The sequence below is a fragment of the Leptonotus elevatus genome, chromosome 6 (genome assembly GCF_054856555.1).
Source record: "Leptonotus elevatus isolate MCC_2025b chromosome 6, RoL_Lele_1.0, whole genome shotgun sequence".
Classification (NCBI taxonomy): Eukaryota; Metazoa; Chordata; class Actinopteri; order Syngnathiformes; family Syngnathidae; genus Leptonotus; species Leptonotus elevatus.
In genome coordinates this window covers 23,133,553-23,147,710 of record NC_141244.1, presented here as the reverse complement: position 1 = coordinate 23,147,710, position 14,158 = coordinate 23,133,553, and the positions used below count along the sequence as shown (strand labels likewise).

The 14,158-nt window shown below is 41.4% G+C and overlaps 2 protein-coding genes across 2 annotated transcripts in view; one reads left to right on the top strand and one right to left on the bottom strand.

The window, feature by feature from the left end:
• Positions 1–14,089, bottom strand: part of kcnj14 (potassium inwardly rectifying channel subfamily J member 14) — a 30,837-nt gene extending 16,748 nt beyond the window's left edge. Inside the window, exons 1-2 of the mRNA XM_086079026.1 lie at positions 14,027–14,089; positions 12,138–12,219 (exon numbers count right to left, since the gene is read on the bottom strand). The gene's annotated coding sequence lies outside the window, so the exon portion shown is untranslated. The remainder of the gene's footprint in view (positions 1–12,137; positions 12,220–14,026) is intronic.
• On the top strand, positions 4,768–5,916 carry uts2r3 (urotensin-2 receptor 3). The gene has a single exon (XM_086078901.1). The coding sequence runs from the start codon at positions 4,768–4,770 to the stop codon at positions 5,914–5,916; it is 1,149 nt and encodes a 382-aa protein (XP_085935027.1).
• Positions 14,090–14,158: the final 69 nt, after the last annotated feature.

Here is a 14,158-nt window from a genome sequence, read left to right as displayed (position 1 = left end):
TCTCACCCCCCCCCAAGTTTTGGCATCCTTGTGCCAGGTATTTTTTCAAATTCCTCACACCCTGTGGGGATAGGTATGTCCACCCCCCCCCCCCACCTTCCACCCATCGCCTCTACACTTTACTGCCTGTCTCTTGTCCATCTTGCATATGCCAGCACACGTATGAAGCGGCCAAGCAACGCAGCGCTCGCTTCGCACGCACATTTATCCGGCCAGACCCAACTAAATCATCCGGCCTCTTGAAGCTGGCAAAGTGCGGCGGTGGGCTCTTCAGAGCCGGGCCAAAAACAACTGGGCGGATAACAGGCAACTGTGAGTTACGCTTGAGGACTCCAGAAAGGCCCGCTTATCCGGTGACAAGTCAACCTTTTAAACCTTTTTCCTATCCGGGGCAATTTCAAGTTTTATGCAGTCCTTGGTGGGCCATTCTAAAACATCATTTAAGCATTTATGTGTTTTTGGGCTGGATCGCATGCTCTGCCCACGGTTTTCCAACTCTTCACTAACATGTAAAAATGTTGACGAAGGACTTATTAAGATCAATTCTTCCATAAATTAAACATGGTAAAAAAAAAAATAATAATAAAAAAATAAAAAAATAAAAAAATAATAATAATAATAATAAAAAAATAAAAAAATAAATTAAACATGGTATCTCATATCCAACTCGCATACGGGCGCTTTGAACTTTGACTCAGGGTCAGCGCTGAAGTGCATTAGTTGCAAAATGACAGCGGTGATACATAGGCTTGCTTAGATCGTATGCGAGTCTACCTTTCCCACAGACTCCGACGAGAACTTTTCATTTCACTGGTGTGCTTCCATACATGAAAAGAAAACATGGGGAATTACCCACAAAGAGTGGCCTGCCTGTCTCAACCAATTTGCCATTACCGTTGACGGACCGTTTTCTGTTAAGGGTATCAAGATTGTGGCGTTTGGTCTCTGAAGCCACAAAACCAAATTTACTCAAATGACAAAAAAATAACACACACACTTACACTACGCTATGTTCTATACTGCCAGACCGTACTGATTCGCTACTCAAGGATTCACATATCCGCAGATTTTTTTTGGGGGGGTTAACGTACCCCTCAATTATTTGCTGAAGTACGTATTCGTTGTTTTAAAAAAATATATATATATTATTTTCCCCTGTCCAAAGTAGGATCGGCCCTGTATTAAATTCTCATGGTATGAAAACCTTGCGGTTTCATGCAACTTTTTTTTTTGCAATAACTGCATTCTATTCGATTTAGAACATTTAATACATGAGTAAACATAAAATAAAAATTTGCAATGGAATTTTTCTAAATAAAATCAAAACGTAGTACAACAGTAAAATATTTCTCAGGAAATGAGCAGCAACTTCTCAGCTCTTCGAAATAACGTCAGCGAGGAAACTGTTAACCATGCTAGTTATCCATGTTATCTGTGCAAGTCTATGTATACCGATTATTTCACCAATTATGTCAATTACAGATTTGCGAAAACCTTCAGAACTCCTTCTTTATTTTACTGATATAAATATCAGACACATTTGATCATTTGTTTCCCGGGTGAGATGAATTAAAGGAAAATCACAAAGTGATTTCATTCCACAATATTAAGCAAGTTGCACTTTCGATGCTTAATGGCAAAAAGCCGATGAAAAGCATGAAGTAGTGCGGTCCAATGCCTTGCGTATGACTCAGAGAGCAACGGGTTCGTTCCGATAAAGGCGCATTGAGGAAAGTTACCGTCAGGCCAATGCATGGTATTAAGAGAGCAGCTGTTAAAAAGCCGCTGATGAACAGCAAGCAGGTATTTGAAGCTGCTGGTGTTTCTGGAGCAGTGCCGGCCCTAACCTATGATGGGGCCCTAAGCAGATTTTGATTTGGGACAGCCCTCCCACAATGGTCATATATTTAATGTGTGTAATTTAATGCTATTTGGGGCCGGCTAAGTAGCTCTGAAGTCCCAAGATTTTCTGCAGGATCCTCCAAAGGATTAGCCACCAATCCCTAACAAATCTCACAAGGAAAACATGAAATGCAATCAGTATTTAAAAATTCAACAGATAAAAACTAAAACAATAAAGCAAGTTGAAAACAATAAAAGCAATAAAACACAAAAAAAGATGCAAAGTCTCATGTTCTCTATGTCCTCAGAGCTTCCATGTAGACCTCAGTTACTCCAGAAGCAGCTGGTCAGCTGAACCGAGTGAGTGGGCAGAAGTGTATGGCGCAGATCAAAAAGGCCATTTAGATATTTGAAAACGAATAAAAGAATCTTAAAATTTATTCTAAAATGCGCAGCCAGCCAGTAAAGAATCTGAGTTGTGTGCTCCCTCTTACGTGCTCCAGTTAAAAGGTGAGTTTTATAGTTGGCGGATGGAAATTCTAGAATTTATTCTGGTGAGTAAATACTTATTTTTTGGTGGAAAAAAATCTACTTTTTTATCCCATAACACTCTTTTGTACCCCTCACAACATAAGCGTGATTAGCTTGAATTTTTACACACCACATCCTCTATAAAATAACTTCTGGACAATTGACGATTCATATTTACAATTCGAATCTAATGTAATCTCTGATTAAGTAAAAATACAAAAAAAAAAGGTTTTGCTCATCCAATTTGGGATGACTTAGAAAAAAAAAGTTTTTTCACAATAATGTTAAAGTGATCAGAAAAAAGTTTGTACTTGACTCAAACTTTATTAGGTGTGTCAGAAAAACTCCAGGGTTAGGAAACTAGATTATATTACTGCGAGGTTTCCCCTTCAATGTACAGTAAGTAATTGCACTTTATAAAACAAGTACATTTTTTTAATTCTCTTTGATTATTCTTTGTTTTACTAGATTAGAGGTTTTCGGGGGGGGGGGGGGGTGGAACAAATTCAATTAAAATGTTTATTTACTGTCTCTGTATCAAAATGTATCAAAAACATTTTTATTCCATGTATTGCGTCACATTGGTAGCTTTTAAGACTTCAATTGCTTATTTGCCAAATCATAATATTATTATACCATTTATAGCCATCTTCTTGAGGTCTTTGCAAGGGGTCCAAAGAGTGATTTACGCCCGGCTCAAAGGTTCCGAAACATAAGAAAACCATCAAAACATGACGGAACTCGTGAAAGTATGAGCGTGATATAAAGCTGTCGTAATCCTGTCATCTTTCGAAGCGGCTTAAAAAGAATAAGCTAAAATGTAATTTTGGGGTTTTGTAGTCGTTTAACGACAATTCATGTGCATTTCAAGTGATTGGTAAAAATACATTTCACTGTTGGAGAGTAAAGTCTACAATTAAAATGGGAATAAAACTGTCAATTAATTAAAAAAATAAATCACTCAGTCAGGACCACCTGGATCCAGTTTAGGACCACACTACTTTATATTAATATTCATCATTGTGTAGGACAAGTCCGTCACTGAGCATCCCACCCCTTTTTCCCTCAAACACACACACATACGTACACACACACACACACACGGGTGGTGGACACATCAAAGACTGCGCCGAAGAGGAGCTGCACCAGGCGAGACGGGACAAGACCGGAGAGTTCGCATCGCAAAGTTTGGAGGTCGGGTGTCCCGAGATTCCGTCGTCCGAGAGAAGCATTAATTTTCTTACTAAAATACAAATTCTGGGGATTTGAATGAACACACAGGAAGGATTCAAAAATGGAAAGTGAACTTTTTGACAAGACGAATCGGTGGAATATTGATTCTGCAGTATCTTCTCTGAGGTGAGACTAAGGAAAATGTATTTTGTAAGAACACAAATCGGCCTTTACTTTTTATTAGTCTATTATTTTTTTTAACTGCAATATCCAAGTCTACGACTAAGCTAGTCCCATTAAAAATGACATATTTTGCTCAGTCTTTAGTAAAGCAAATTGTTCACTTCAGCTTTAACGCAGTCAAGCAGACATCAGACAGGGAAATCTGCAGCAAAGACAATCGTGCGGGGGAAAAGCACGGTCATTAATGCCAGCGATGCTATTCAAAGCGAGCTGGTAAACGTGGAGGCACGCGGCACAGCAGGGGGGGGAACCGGCTGCTCCTCTACAGTTCAACCGCAGCCCTTAACCCTGGTGCCGCCCGGGTCTCCATGTGTCGCACGGGGGAGTCCGGGCACCCCGCGGACGCTTTGATGTGACTGCGAAGCACATGTGCCGAGAATCTTTAACCAAACATGGATGTCTGTGTGCTGATCTGTCAGAGCGGTTCAAAACTCATATTGCGGTTCAAAGCGTGTCAGTTGGGTCTTTTGTTGTCCAATGTGCCCGCGCAAAACACCACGCAACAGAAGTCTTCAGATATCTCAGTTGTTTCACTTAACTTGATTGGTGTCCAACTCCCGACCTGAAGGAAGGCTTTACAGATTTACAGCCCCAATTGGAGACCTCCCTCCTCTGAAAATCCAATTATTTACGAAAACCAGGACTGCTGCGCCTGATTCCCAAGGAATCCATAAAACCGGGAAGGCTGTGCCAACCGCGGATGGTTTGTTACTACATAAACCACTGGTTTCACTGACATTTTCATTTTTACTGCATGTTTACATGACTTTATTTTCTTTGTGTGTCACACTTGAAGTAGGCATATATCACCTTACGTCACACTGGATGTGTTTTGTTGAGAAAATAACACCTATCCATTTGTTTCTTTGTTTCCTTTAATCTATCTGTCCCTGCTGATTTGCATCTACCGAGCTAGCTTGAGCTTTCAATAATATCCAGTACTCCTCCAGACATCCTAACGAGCTAACAACTTCATAAATGGATCCCCCGGGCTCCTCGTCTCCACCTTCCCCGTACACCTTTCCGATCAGTCCCAATTTCTCTCTGCCTTCCACCCCCACCCCGACCTCTCCATCACCCAGCCTGGCGTCCACTGCTGTGTTCTGTTCCTTCCTATCCCTGCTCTCCCTTCTGGGCATTATCGGCAACCTGTACACTCTGGGCCTCCTTCTGAGGCGCAGGAGGAACAGGAGGAGAAGCGGAGTGGGGCTAACCTGCTGCTTAATGAACGTGCCTGCACCCTCCTGCCTTTCCAATCCTTCCTCGCTCTCCCCTTCCTCCTCTCCGCTCTCCTCTTCTTCCTCCTCCTCCTCTCTTCACCTCCAGGTGCTGAGCCTCGCTCTGGCCGACCTGCTCTACCTGTTCACCGCCCCCTTCATCGTCTACGACAGCCTAGCGTCCGACTGGGCCTTCGGCGAGCTGGGCTGCCGTCTCCTCCTGAGCCTGGACCTCCTCACCATGCACGCCTCCATCTTCACCCTCACCGCCATGAGTCTGGACCGCTATCGGGCCGTGGCGCGGCCCCTACACACCTCTTCCACCAACTCGTCGGGTCTGCTGCGAGTGAGCTTGGCTTGGGGGCTGGCCGTGGCGTTGAGCTTGCCCATGATGATCACCCTGCACCTTGAGGACGGGGAGAACCAGGAGGGTCAACTGTGTGTGCCTGCATGGGACGAACAGAGCTCCAAGGCCTATCTGAGCGTGCTCTTCTGCACCAGCATTCTTGGTCCGGGTCTGGCGATCGGAGCTCTCTACGCTACTCTTGGTCGACTCTACTGGGTGTCGCAGACCCGGGCCCCGTGGGGAACAGGCACTAGTACTGCTTGCCCTGCCCGTGCTCCCAAACCCAAAGTCCTGCTCCTCATCTTGGGCATCGTCCTGGCCTTTTGGGCTTGCTTCCTCCCTTTCTGGATTTGGCAGCTGCTGCCTCTCTACAAGCCTGACATGTTGAGGACAGTACCGGTGGGCACTCAGGTGACGGTGAACCGGATCCTCACGGGACTGACCTACGGAAACTCTTGTGTCAATCCGTTCTTCTACACACTACTGACTGGGAAGCGAAGACGCAACCGCCAGACGCTGACATCAGCAAATCAGCTGTGCCGCAAGAGCAGTCCGCTGCAGTAGGGTTTCTTTGTATCACCTGACACAATAATGTTAGCCTATGTGTGCTCTCTGACATGTGAAAAAAAGATACTGTAAAAAAAAAAAAATGTTTTCATTATTCTCAATAGACACCAAATACCAATGATTCAGCTTGTTAACCAAGCAAATCAGAGCACTTTGTAAACGAGTTTTGTATAATGTTTGGAATGAAGCCGTCTGTAATATTTTGTTTTTTAGCAGTGCAAAAATGACAATCTGAGTAATAACTTAACTGAGTATAACTAAAGGGTTTGTCAGCTGCTGGGTAAAAAATATTGTAGAAAATGCATTACTGTAAATAAATGGTTATTATCATTTATTATTATTATTATTATTATCAAATCACCAGCCGGAAGAATGTCATTCTGTAAAAAATAATTGATGCACTTCTGCTTGTTTAAAAAAAAAAAAAAAAGTTCAAAGATTTTTTTTTTATTTCTTTTATAAAAATGTGGAGTTGTCGACTAGTTTGTATCTCTGGGATTTTTCTGAGACATTGTGAAATAAGGTTTTAGTGAGTCTTTAGTTTGCTTCTTGTAAATGTAAAATACTTTATGTTACTAGGTTTGAACATGCAATGCTTTTGCATGGCTTCAGCTCTGTCACTGACTGATGTTTATATTAATGCTTAATATAGAGCTCTAAATAAAGATGATGCTTTCTGCAATTCACAGAGTCATTTGATATGTTGCCAGGGTAAAATGAACACCACTGGACACTTCATTACATACACTAACGAGCTTACATACACTAGGTGTATCAAAAAAAGACATTCAAGGTAGATTAGAAGCCAATTCTGGGCCAGTGCTAAGAATATTGTCACCCTCTTAAAATAATCGCCTAAGTCATTTTTATCCATTTTTCCTGAAAATATTATTTCAGTACATCCTTGGTTTTAAGTTCATGGTTTTAGTTAACATTTGGTACAGTAAGGTACACACAGGAACAGATTTAATGGCATTTAAAATGAGTTCTTTAATTTTAGGAAATAGTTTGTCCTAATTTAAGGAAATATATGCAGACCAGTATATCATTAACAATTTGGATAGTGTCAATTGTTGTGCTATAAAAGCTTAATAATGGCATTTTTAAAACTGATTTAGCTTTATCTGAAAAGCCCAGGAGTGATTGTTTACATACCATGGAAATAGCATTTGTTAGCCGGCACTTATTGTTTTGTGGTCCCTTATATCCTCATTTGTGGGTGGGAACCCGAATAATTGCTCCGTCATAATACATAATTACCCAAACGTATCATCACATTTATGTCCAGTTTTGAGCAGTTTAAACATCAAGGAAAATTAAGGAAAGTTTAAACTTCTACAACAATCAAATGGCAACATTTCTTTAATATTGCCATTTCCATTTTCCTACCATATGTTTTCTGCTATGGGCTGTTGAGAGTTTTTGGGCATCCTGTCATGGTCACTGATTTTTTTTTTTGTGAAACTGAAGAAGAGAGTTACTTTTTAAAATAACTTTCCAGGGGCATTACCGGTAGAAAATAGATGGTTGGACCGTTAATGGACGGATACCACGGGGAAACAAACTGGAACCTGGCTATGTTTTTTGAAGGTCTGATTGACGTTTGGTCGGTTTGTGTGTCTGTGTCAGCATGTCACCGAGTTGCTCAGGTCTTCCCTGTCTTTGTGTATAATTGCTGGCTGATGTTTAAGTATCTCCCTGTAGCAAGGAGCTCCCAGTATGCCTACCTCAAAGGGTGCACTGTACTGTAGCGCAAACCCCGCTGCTCATTGACGCACATGGGCAAATATTGTTGCATGAGATAGTGCGGGAAGGATTGGATGAAGGGACCACAAAAACGGTGAAGAGGATGTGCTTTGGTGAGAGGGATGGTGGCTGTTTAAAAAGTGCCCGCATGGCCCAATTTTATGACTGACAGTTGGATAGGAATTGAAAGTCTGGTAGAGACATTTGCTGCAAGACCAGTTATTTTCTCCTCCAGACTTCATAATTCCTAATGAAAGCCATAAATGTCCACATTTAATGGTGCGGGAGCAGAGAGATAATATTAAGTAACCGTAAACGCACTATGAACTTTTTTCTTCTTTTTTTTTTTACCTCAAATAGAGCTCAGATTAGTTGTGATTGCTTTCCAGATCATCTGAAATATTTCCGAGAGGCATGTAATGTGTTATTTCAACAAAATAAATCAAGACATTCAAATTGATACTTGAATTGATTTATCCGAGTATGGCAAAGCATTTTCTGAGAGCATTTGTGATTCCCATTCCATCATACTCTATGATCATCTACCTACATAAAAGTAAAAATTGGGGCATATATAACATGGGAATGTGAGGTGCAGATATGATTTTTGTCCACTAGGGGACTTGCCATCATCATTTTAATTTTCTACTGTGTGGTATCAGTGACTTTTGATTGTGTATGGCTTTAAAAGGCGGGGCCTGGCCTGGTGAGTGCCGTGGGCGTCGCTGAATTAAGTGTGTAGAGTTGGAAATATATAATATATATATATATATATTAGCATAATAGCCATTTTGCATGTTATGTGTAATAAAGTGACTAAAAGTGCAACAGCTGCTGTGTCTATCCTTGACCACATGCGAGCACATTACAATACGTTCTACTAGCAATCATAGGCTATAATTAATTAGCTAACATCGATAACGCTACCTTGAGTCGGCGATCGTAGATGTGCTGTTGCGGTACACATAGTACTTTATCTCCCTTCTTAAGCATGTAATGATCCCAAACTTTAGGCATTCTGTCTTTTACAGACCCTTTGCTTTGTGTTTTTCCTTTTTTTTGTAATTATATCATTCAAGTTATTTGATTCATCGTTGGGGGGGGGGGGGGGGTCGGTTCTGTCCCATACAAATGAGCCAATGCAGGGAGGGGCCTTCTGTACAGTGAGGACTAGGGGCGGAGCTAGGGCGTTGCGACTAGGCGAGTGGCTACTTTCTAAGCACCCGCAAGTCTGAAGAGAAAAGCGAGCTTGCATGAAGATAATGTAAAACCGTCACTTGTGTTTTCATTCATGGAGGCAGCACTTCATCACCAAGCCACCAAATGACACTTGTCACTAAGTGCATTCAGCAGACACTTTACCAAATACCAAAAAAAAAACGGCCGACTTTGACAACCACTGTTAATCTTAATAGCAGTCAAGTAGTACATTACACTTTGCCTCAATTTCTTCAAGATGAGATTAACCAACAATCAATTCCCTACAATTGTCAGAAATCAACTAATTGATTACTATGCCAATCCTAATCCCTACTGTAATATAGACATTCCTAAATTCTCATATTTTGGGCATTAATGTCCGTAGCTAATAAGAGACAAGGTAAGAGTTTAAGTATTACACATATTTATGGCATCGTTTGCAACCATACAGTAGCAAGACGGATGATTTATTTGAGGTTCTTATTTCATCAGCAGCTCGATGTCACCATTCATTCTTGAGTGACACACTGTATCTGGGTCATTGTGTTTTTCCTTCCCTCACACACACACACACACACACATACCAGACAGTAAACGCATTAAGCTCGATTGACTGTCATTCGACATTCAATAACATAATAAGCATTTTTTCCAAATTTGTTTGAGTGATTTGATTCAAATGAATATTACAAAATGAGCCTACAGAGAGAGGGGGAGCAGACCACCTGGTTGAACCCAAGTGCTTATAAGCACATGAAAGAAAACGTGAGGAAACCCACTGAAAAGTCTAAAAGGAGAGAAAACTCTTATTCAACGGAGTATTTCTTGATACGTCAACAATGCTGAGGCCTTTTTCTGTGGTCCACGCATGTGTTTTCATTTACCTGGCTGCCTTGCAGTGCGACGCTCCCACCGTACTTATTATCCGCAGCTGTGTGCGCTCCCCACCACAGGGGGTGCTCCTGTTGGGGAGTTAATGTAATATCCATGCGCCTTTTGCACACAACTGCGGCTATCGCAGCATATTCGGCCATTTAAAAGGAATGTTGTGAGAGTCCTTATATGAGAGGTGGTTTTTGAAGGCCCCGGGCAAACCGAAATGCAGTTTGCAGTTGGCACGTAGTTTTGCTGAAATTTGAATCGCGGGTGAATGATGTCACAACTTCGCAAGAGCTAATGGTCAATTAATGGTCGCCGCCAAGCCATGTCAGTACAGAATATACTGTATTTTATTTTACAATAATATTTAACTGTATTTATAATATAGAGAGAAAAAAACTCACAAATTTGCCACTTACTCGTAAATTTGCGAGTTTATAAAGTGTCAAATTTGCGACTTCATAAAGTGGCAGATTTACCTAAGATATGCTAGCTTCTGATTGGTTAGTGTTTAGTCAGCTGATATGGGATCAGGAAGTGCTCTAGCTACCATATGTGACGAGTAAAGTTTCAATTAAGAGGGCTCCAGGTGGCGGCGTGGGACCATGTTTGTAAGTGTGCGTGTTTGTGTGAGTGAGTGCAAAAAAAAATAATAAAAATAAAATCCAATTAAGAATGAATCTGTCTTCATCCTGCCTTTTCATTTTTATAAACACTGTCCCATTAACCACCAACAAATCCTCACATTAGACTATAGCTACGCTACGTGTATTTCTCGTAAGTTTTTTTCTTGCAAATCTGCCACTTTATAAAGTCGAAAATTTGTCGCTTTATAAACACGGAAATTTGCGACTTTATAAAGTGGCAAATTTGCGAGTTTTTTTCTCTAAATATTGCCCCCACCCTCTATAAAAATATAACTATTTATACGCCGCCCTAATACACCGTCGTAGGTAGGTATTGTATATAATTGACAGCAAAAATGATTTGTTACTTTTACTTAAGGACAGAATTTGAATTAGTGCATCTGTCGTTTTCACACAAGTATCTGTACTTATACTGAAATACGGGATAGGAGTACTTTTTCCTCCTCTGGCAAAATGAGAGAAGCTCGAGGGTGCTGCTCGTGAGAAGCAAAGGACGTCCAACAAATTACAATGACACTCGGTGGCACAGCGTTGATGTTGACACGTATGTGTGTGTGTGTCTTATAAAAACTCAACGTATCAGATGATTAAATCCTCCCATGAGTCTGCTGGGATGACTGAGTGTTTGATAAACTTCAAATACGCACTGTTTGCCCAAGCCGATCAAATGGATGGAAAATATTGTGTCAGTTGGCAGGCCGGCCTATCTATAAACTTTGTGTGTGTTGGTAGTGGCCAACACCAGTCAGGCCCGCTCCAATCATAACTCGTGTTCTGCAGGACAACAGAAGCCTCTGATTTCATGATGAGATAGCGTCATTAGCTCCTCGCCGGGAATAGTTGAGGACAAATAGTTGTGAGTGGGAATGTCCCTGCGCTCTACCTGAGGATTTCATACATCCAACAGATGTCCGTTTCCTGGAACCACCGAGCATCTTTTCCATCCCAGCACCCCCTTCGCCCCGCCTGCCGGGCCCGCCTCTTGACCAGTGATCGTGCCTGCTCGCAGGTGCCCCTCCCCTGGGCAGCCCGCTCAGGAAAGCACCCCGCCGGGCAGACGAGACGAGGCCGCGGCCCGGGCCAAGATCCTGCTGCGAGCTGTATAAGAGGCTCACATTCTCTGCAGACGTACGCCGAAAAGATTCCCGCAGCACTCACTTCCCTGCCTGCGAAAATTTAATCCCTCCATATGTTTTCCCTCTTTCCGTCACCCTCCACGTTTCCTACATATACGCTTCGCATATTTATATGGCTTTAAACACCGCATCGTAAAAAAAAAAAACAGGCTCAGTTTATGCTCTAACAAATCGGAAAAATTGGCAACACGTTGGCTATTGTGCCCCTGAAACACTTTTCCAAAGATACGCCTGTGTGTGGCAAAAAATAAATAAAATTTGGGTGTGAGCAGCTACATGCAGCGTACCTCACAAGGACATTAAAGGATATCCTTTTTTTTTTCTTGAGTTGCGGGTGCTAATGGGGGCAGTGAATTGGTTGTGGAAGGCTGTTTTTTGCTATTCCCAGTTGAATTTTAAACATAAAACGAATTACTTGTTGTGTAGTTAAGACAATTAATTTACAATAGTCTGCTTAGTGCTAGCTTGATGCTCACACACAATGAAAAACACCGCAGGAAGCCTAAAAAAAACTTGTACTGTATCATTGTGTTGGTAGTTATAACTTTTTACGCAGCACATATATACGTCACAATTCTCAATGCGTGAAAAAATGATTAGAATTGCTTACCGAGTAACTTTGTTGTGAAACTCTTCTTTGTGGAATATGAAGGTCTTCATTACTCTGCCCCCTAGTGGCCAGGGTGCACAGACTAGAAGGAGCACAATGTGAAAATGGAAGCATGAAATTAGGATGCATGAGCAGCCTAATTCTTTACATTAATACATTATATTTCATTTTGTTATGTTGGTGAGGGTCGGGCTGAAACGGATTAATGGCATTTCCATTCATTTCAATTAGGGAAGGATGATTTGAGATAAAAGGTTGTTGTTTTTTTGTTACAAGCATGGCCACGGAATGAATTAAATTCATAATATATACGACAATATGGAATGTTAAAGTGTTGTAGGATGCACGATCCTTGCACTTCCCTTATTTTGCATGGGAAAACGATTTTGGATCAAACGTGTTGTGCTTGACCTTCTTGTAATTGCTGGTTTGACAGCAAACACAGAACCCACGGCTGCTCACAGTGTTTCTTTGTTTTACTCGATGCGACCCTGCGGTGAGGCACCCTCCTCTCCATCACATCCGGCGACTTCGCACGTCGGCGTCAGCGGCCAGGATCAGGCGAGGCCCTGGCTTGTGAGCCAGAGAGGCCGGAGGTTACATCAACCGACATACGTATTACGGTTCGCACCTGGGCTCTTACTAGCAAAGACAGTAAATATGACACGTCTGCTCTTCTCTGCTATCTCCTCCCTGGCTTTCGGCCTCCTCCTCTTCTTGCACATAAACAGGCGTCTGAGTCAAGTCAGGCAGCGAGGGTCCCCTGAACTCTGACCTTCTGACGCTTTACTCATGTGAACACCATGGGTGAGCAATGAGCATGCAGAAGACACTCCAAAGACTTTTCAAAGTATGGAACGGGGGATGGGCAACTCACGGCCCATGCCCACATTATTTTTTTTAAGATAATCATGTTTACTGTAGAGGAGCTGTTTGAAGTTGTAATAACAGTGTTCACAGCTAGATGGCAGACATTGCTTAAGAATAATTCTAACTCCAAGAGAGTGGGTATGGTAAGAAGCCAAATTGCGTCTTTTAGGTAAAAGAGGAAGCAGATTAGGTTTACCGGATTTAAACATAGACCTAGTTTGCTTATAGATGCTATCAGCCATGAAAAATTTCAACCTATGTCACCACTAGTCTATGACACTGATCTCAAAGGTACACATTTCTCCCCACATGAGCAGTTTGTTTAAAATTCATGAGGAGTTACTAAATTTGTGTCCTCTAAAAACATTAATATATTGAACGCTTAACAGCGTTAAATTACTAACGTGTATGCTGTTTAGTAATATTGAGATCCACAGTGATTTGTAAGTTGTGAGGAAATTTTAGATTGCTCATGATTTTCAACAAGATAATAATTAACAAAATTGAATGTTTTCTAAATGGCCTTTTAATTATTTGCACCAAAAAGGGAAAAATATGGAATACCTGTAATTGTTATTTATATCTTATTAGGCCACAAATATACTGGTTTGGCCCATTTGAGCTCAAATTCATTTTGACAACCCTGGCATAGACTGTCAAAACTGACACTTATTTGTTTGAAATAGAAAGAAAGATATCCCAATTAAGGTACACATACTGCAAGCCAACATATATGGAGTACATATATTGTGTAGGCTACTCTAACTGGGATTTTACTTTAAATCTAAAAATAATAAAAACAGCTCAAATAATTGATGTCAGCTCATCTCCCAACATGAGTTCAATAAGTACAACTTACTTTGGCTCGGACTGTTCAAACTAGTATGTGTACTTTAACTGGGATTTTATTTTAAATCACAAAGTAATTTTTTTTTTTTTTTTTTAACAGCTAAATAAGTAACAGTGAAATGGGTGTCCACTCGTGTCCCAACATGAGCTCCAGTATTGCTAAAACTTACCTTCACTACTTCCAAATGTTGTGGCGTACAGCTCAAGCCCCAAAATCGAACAGGTGAGCGCCACCATTTTGAAAAAAGACAAGATTGCATTTGGCGCCCTCTAACGGCGACTCTTCTTAGCAACGATCCACA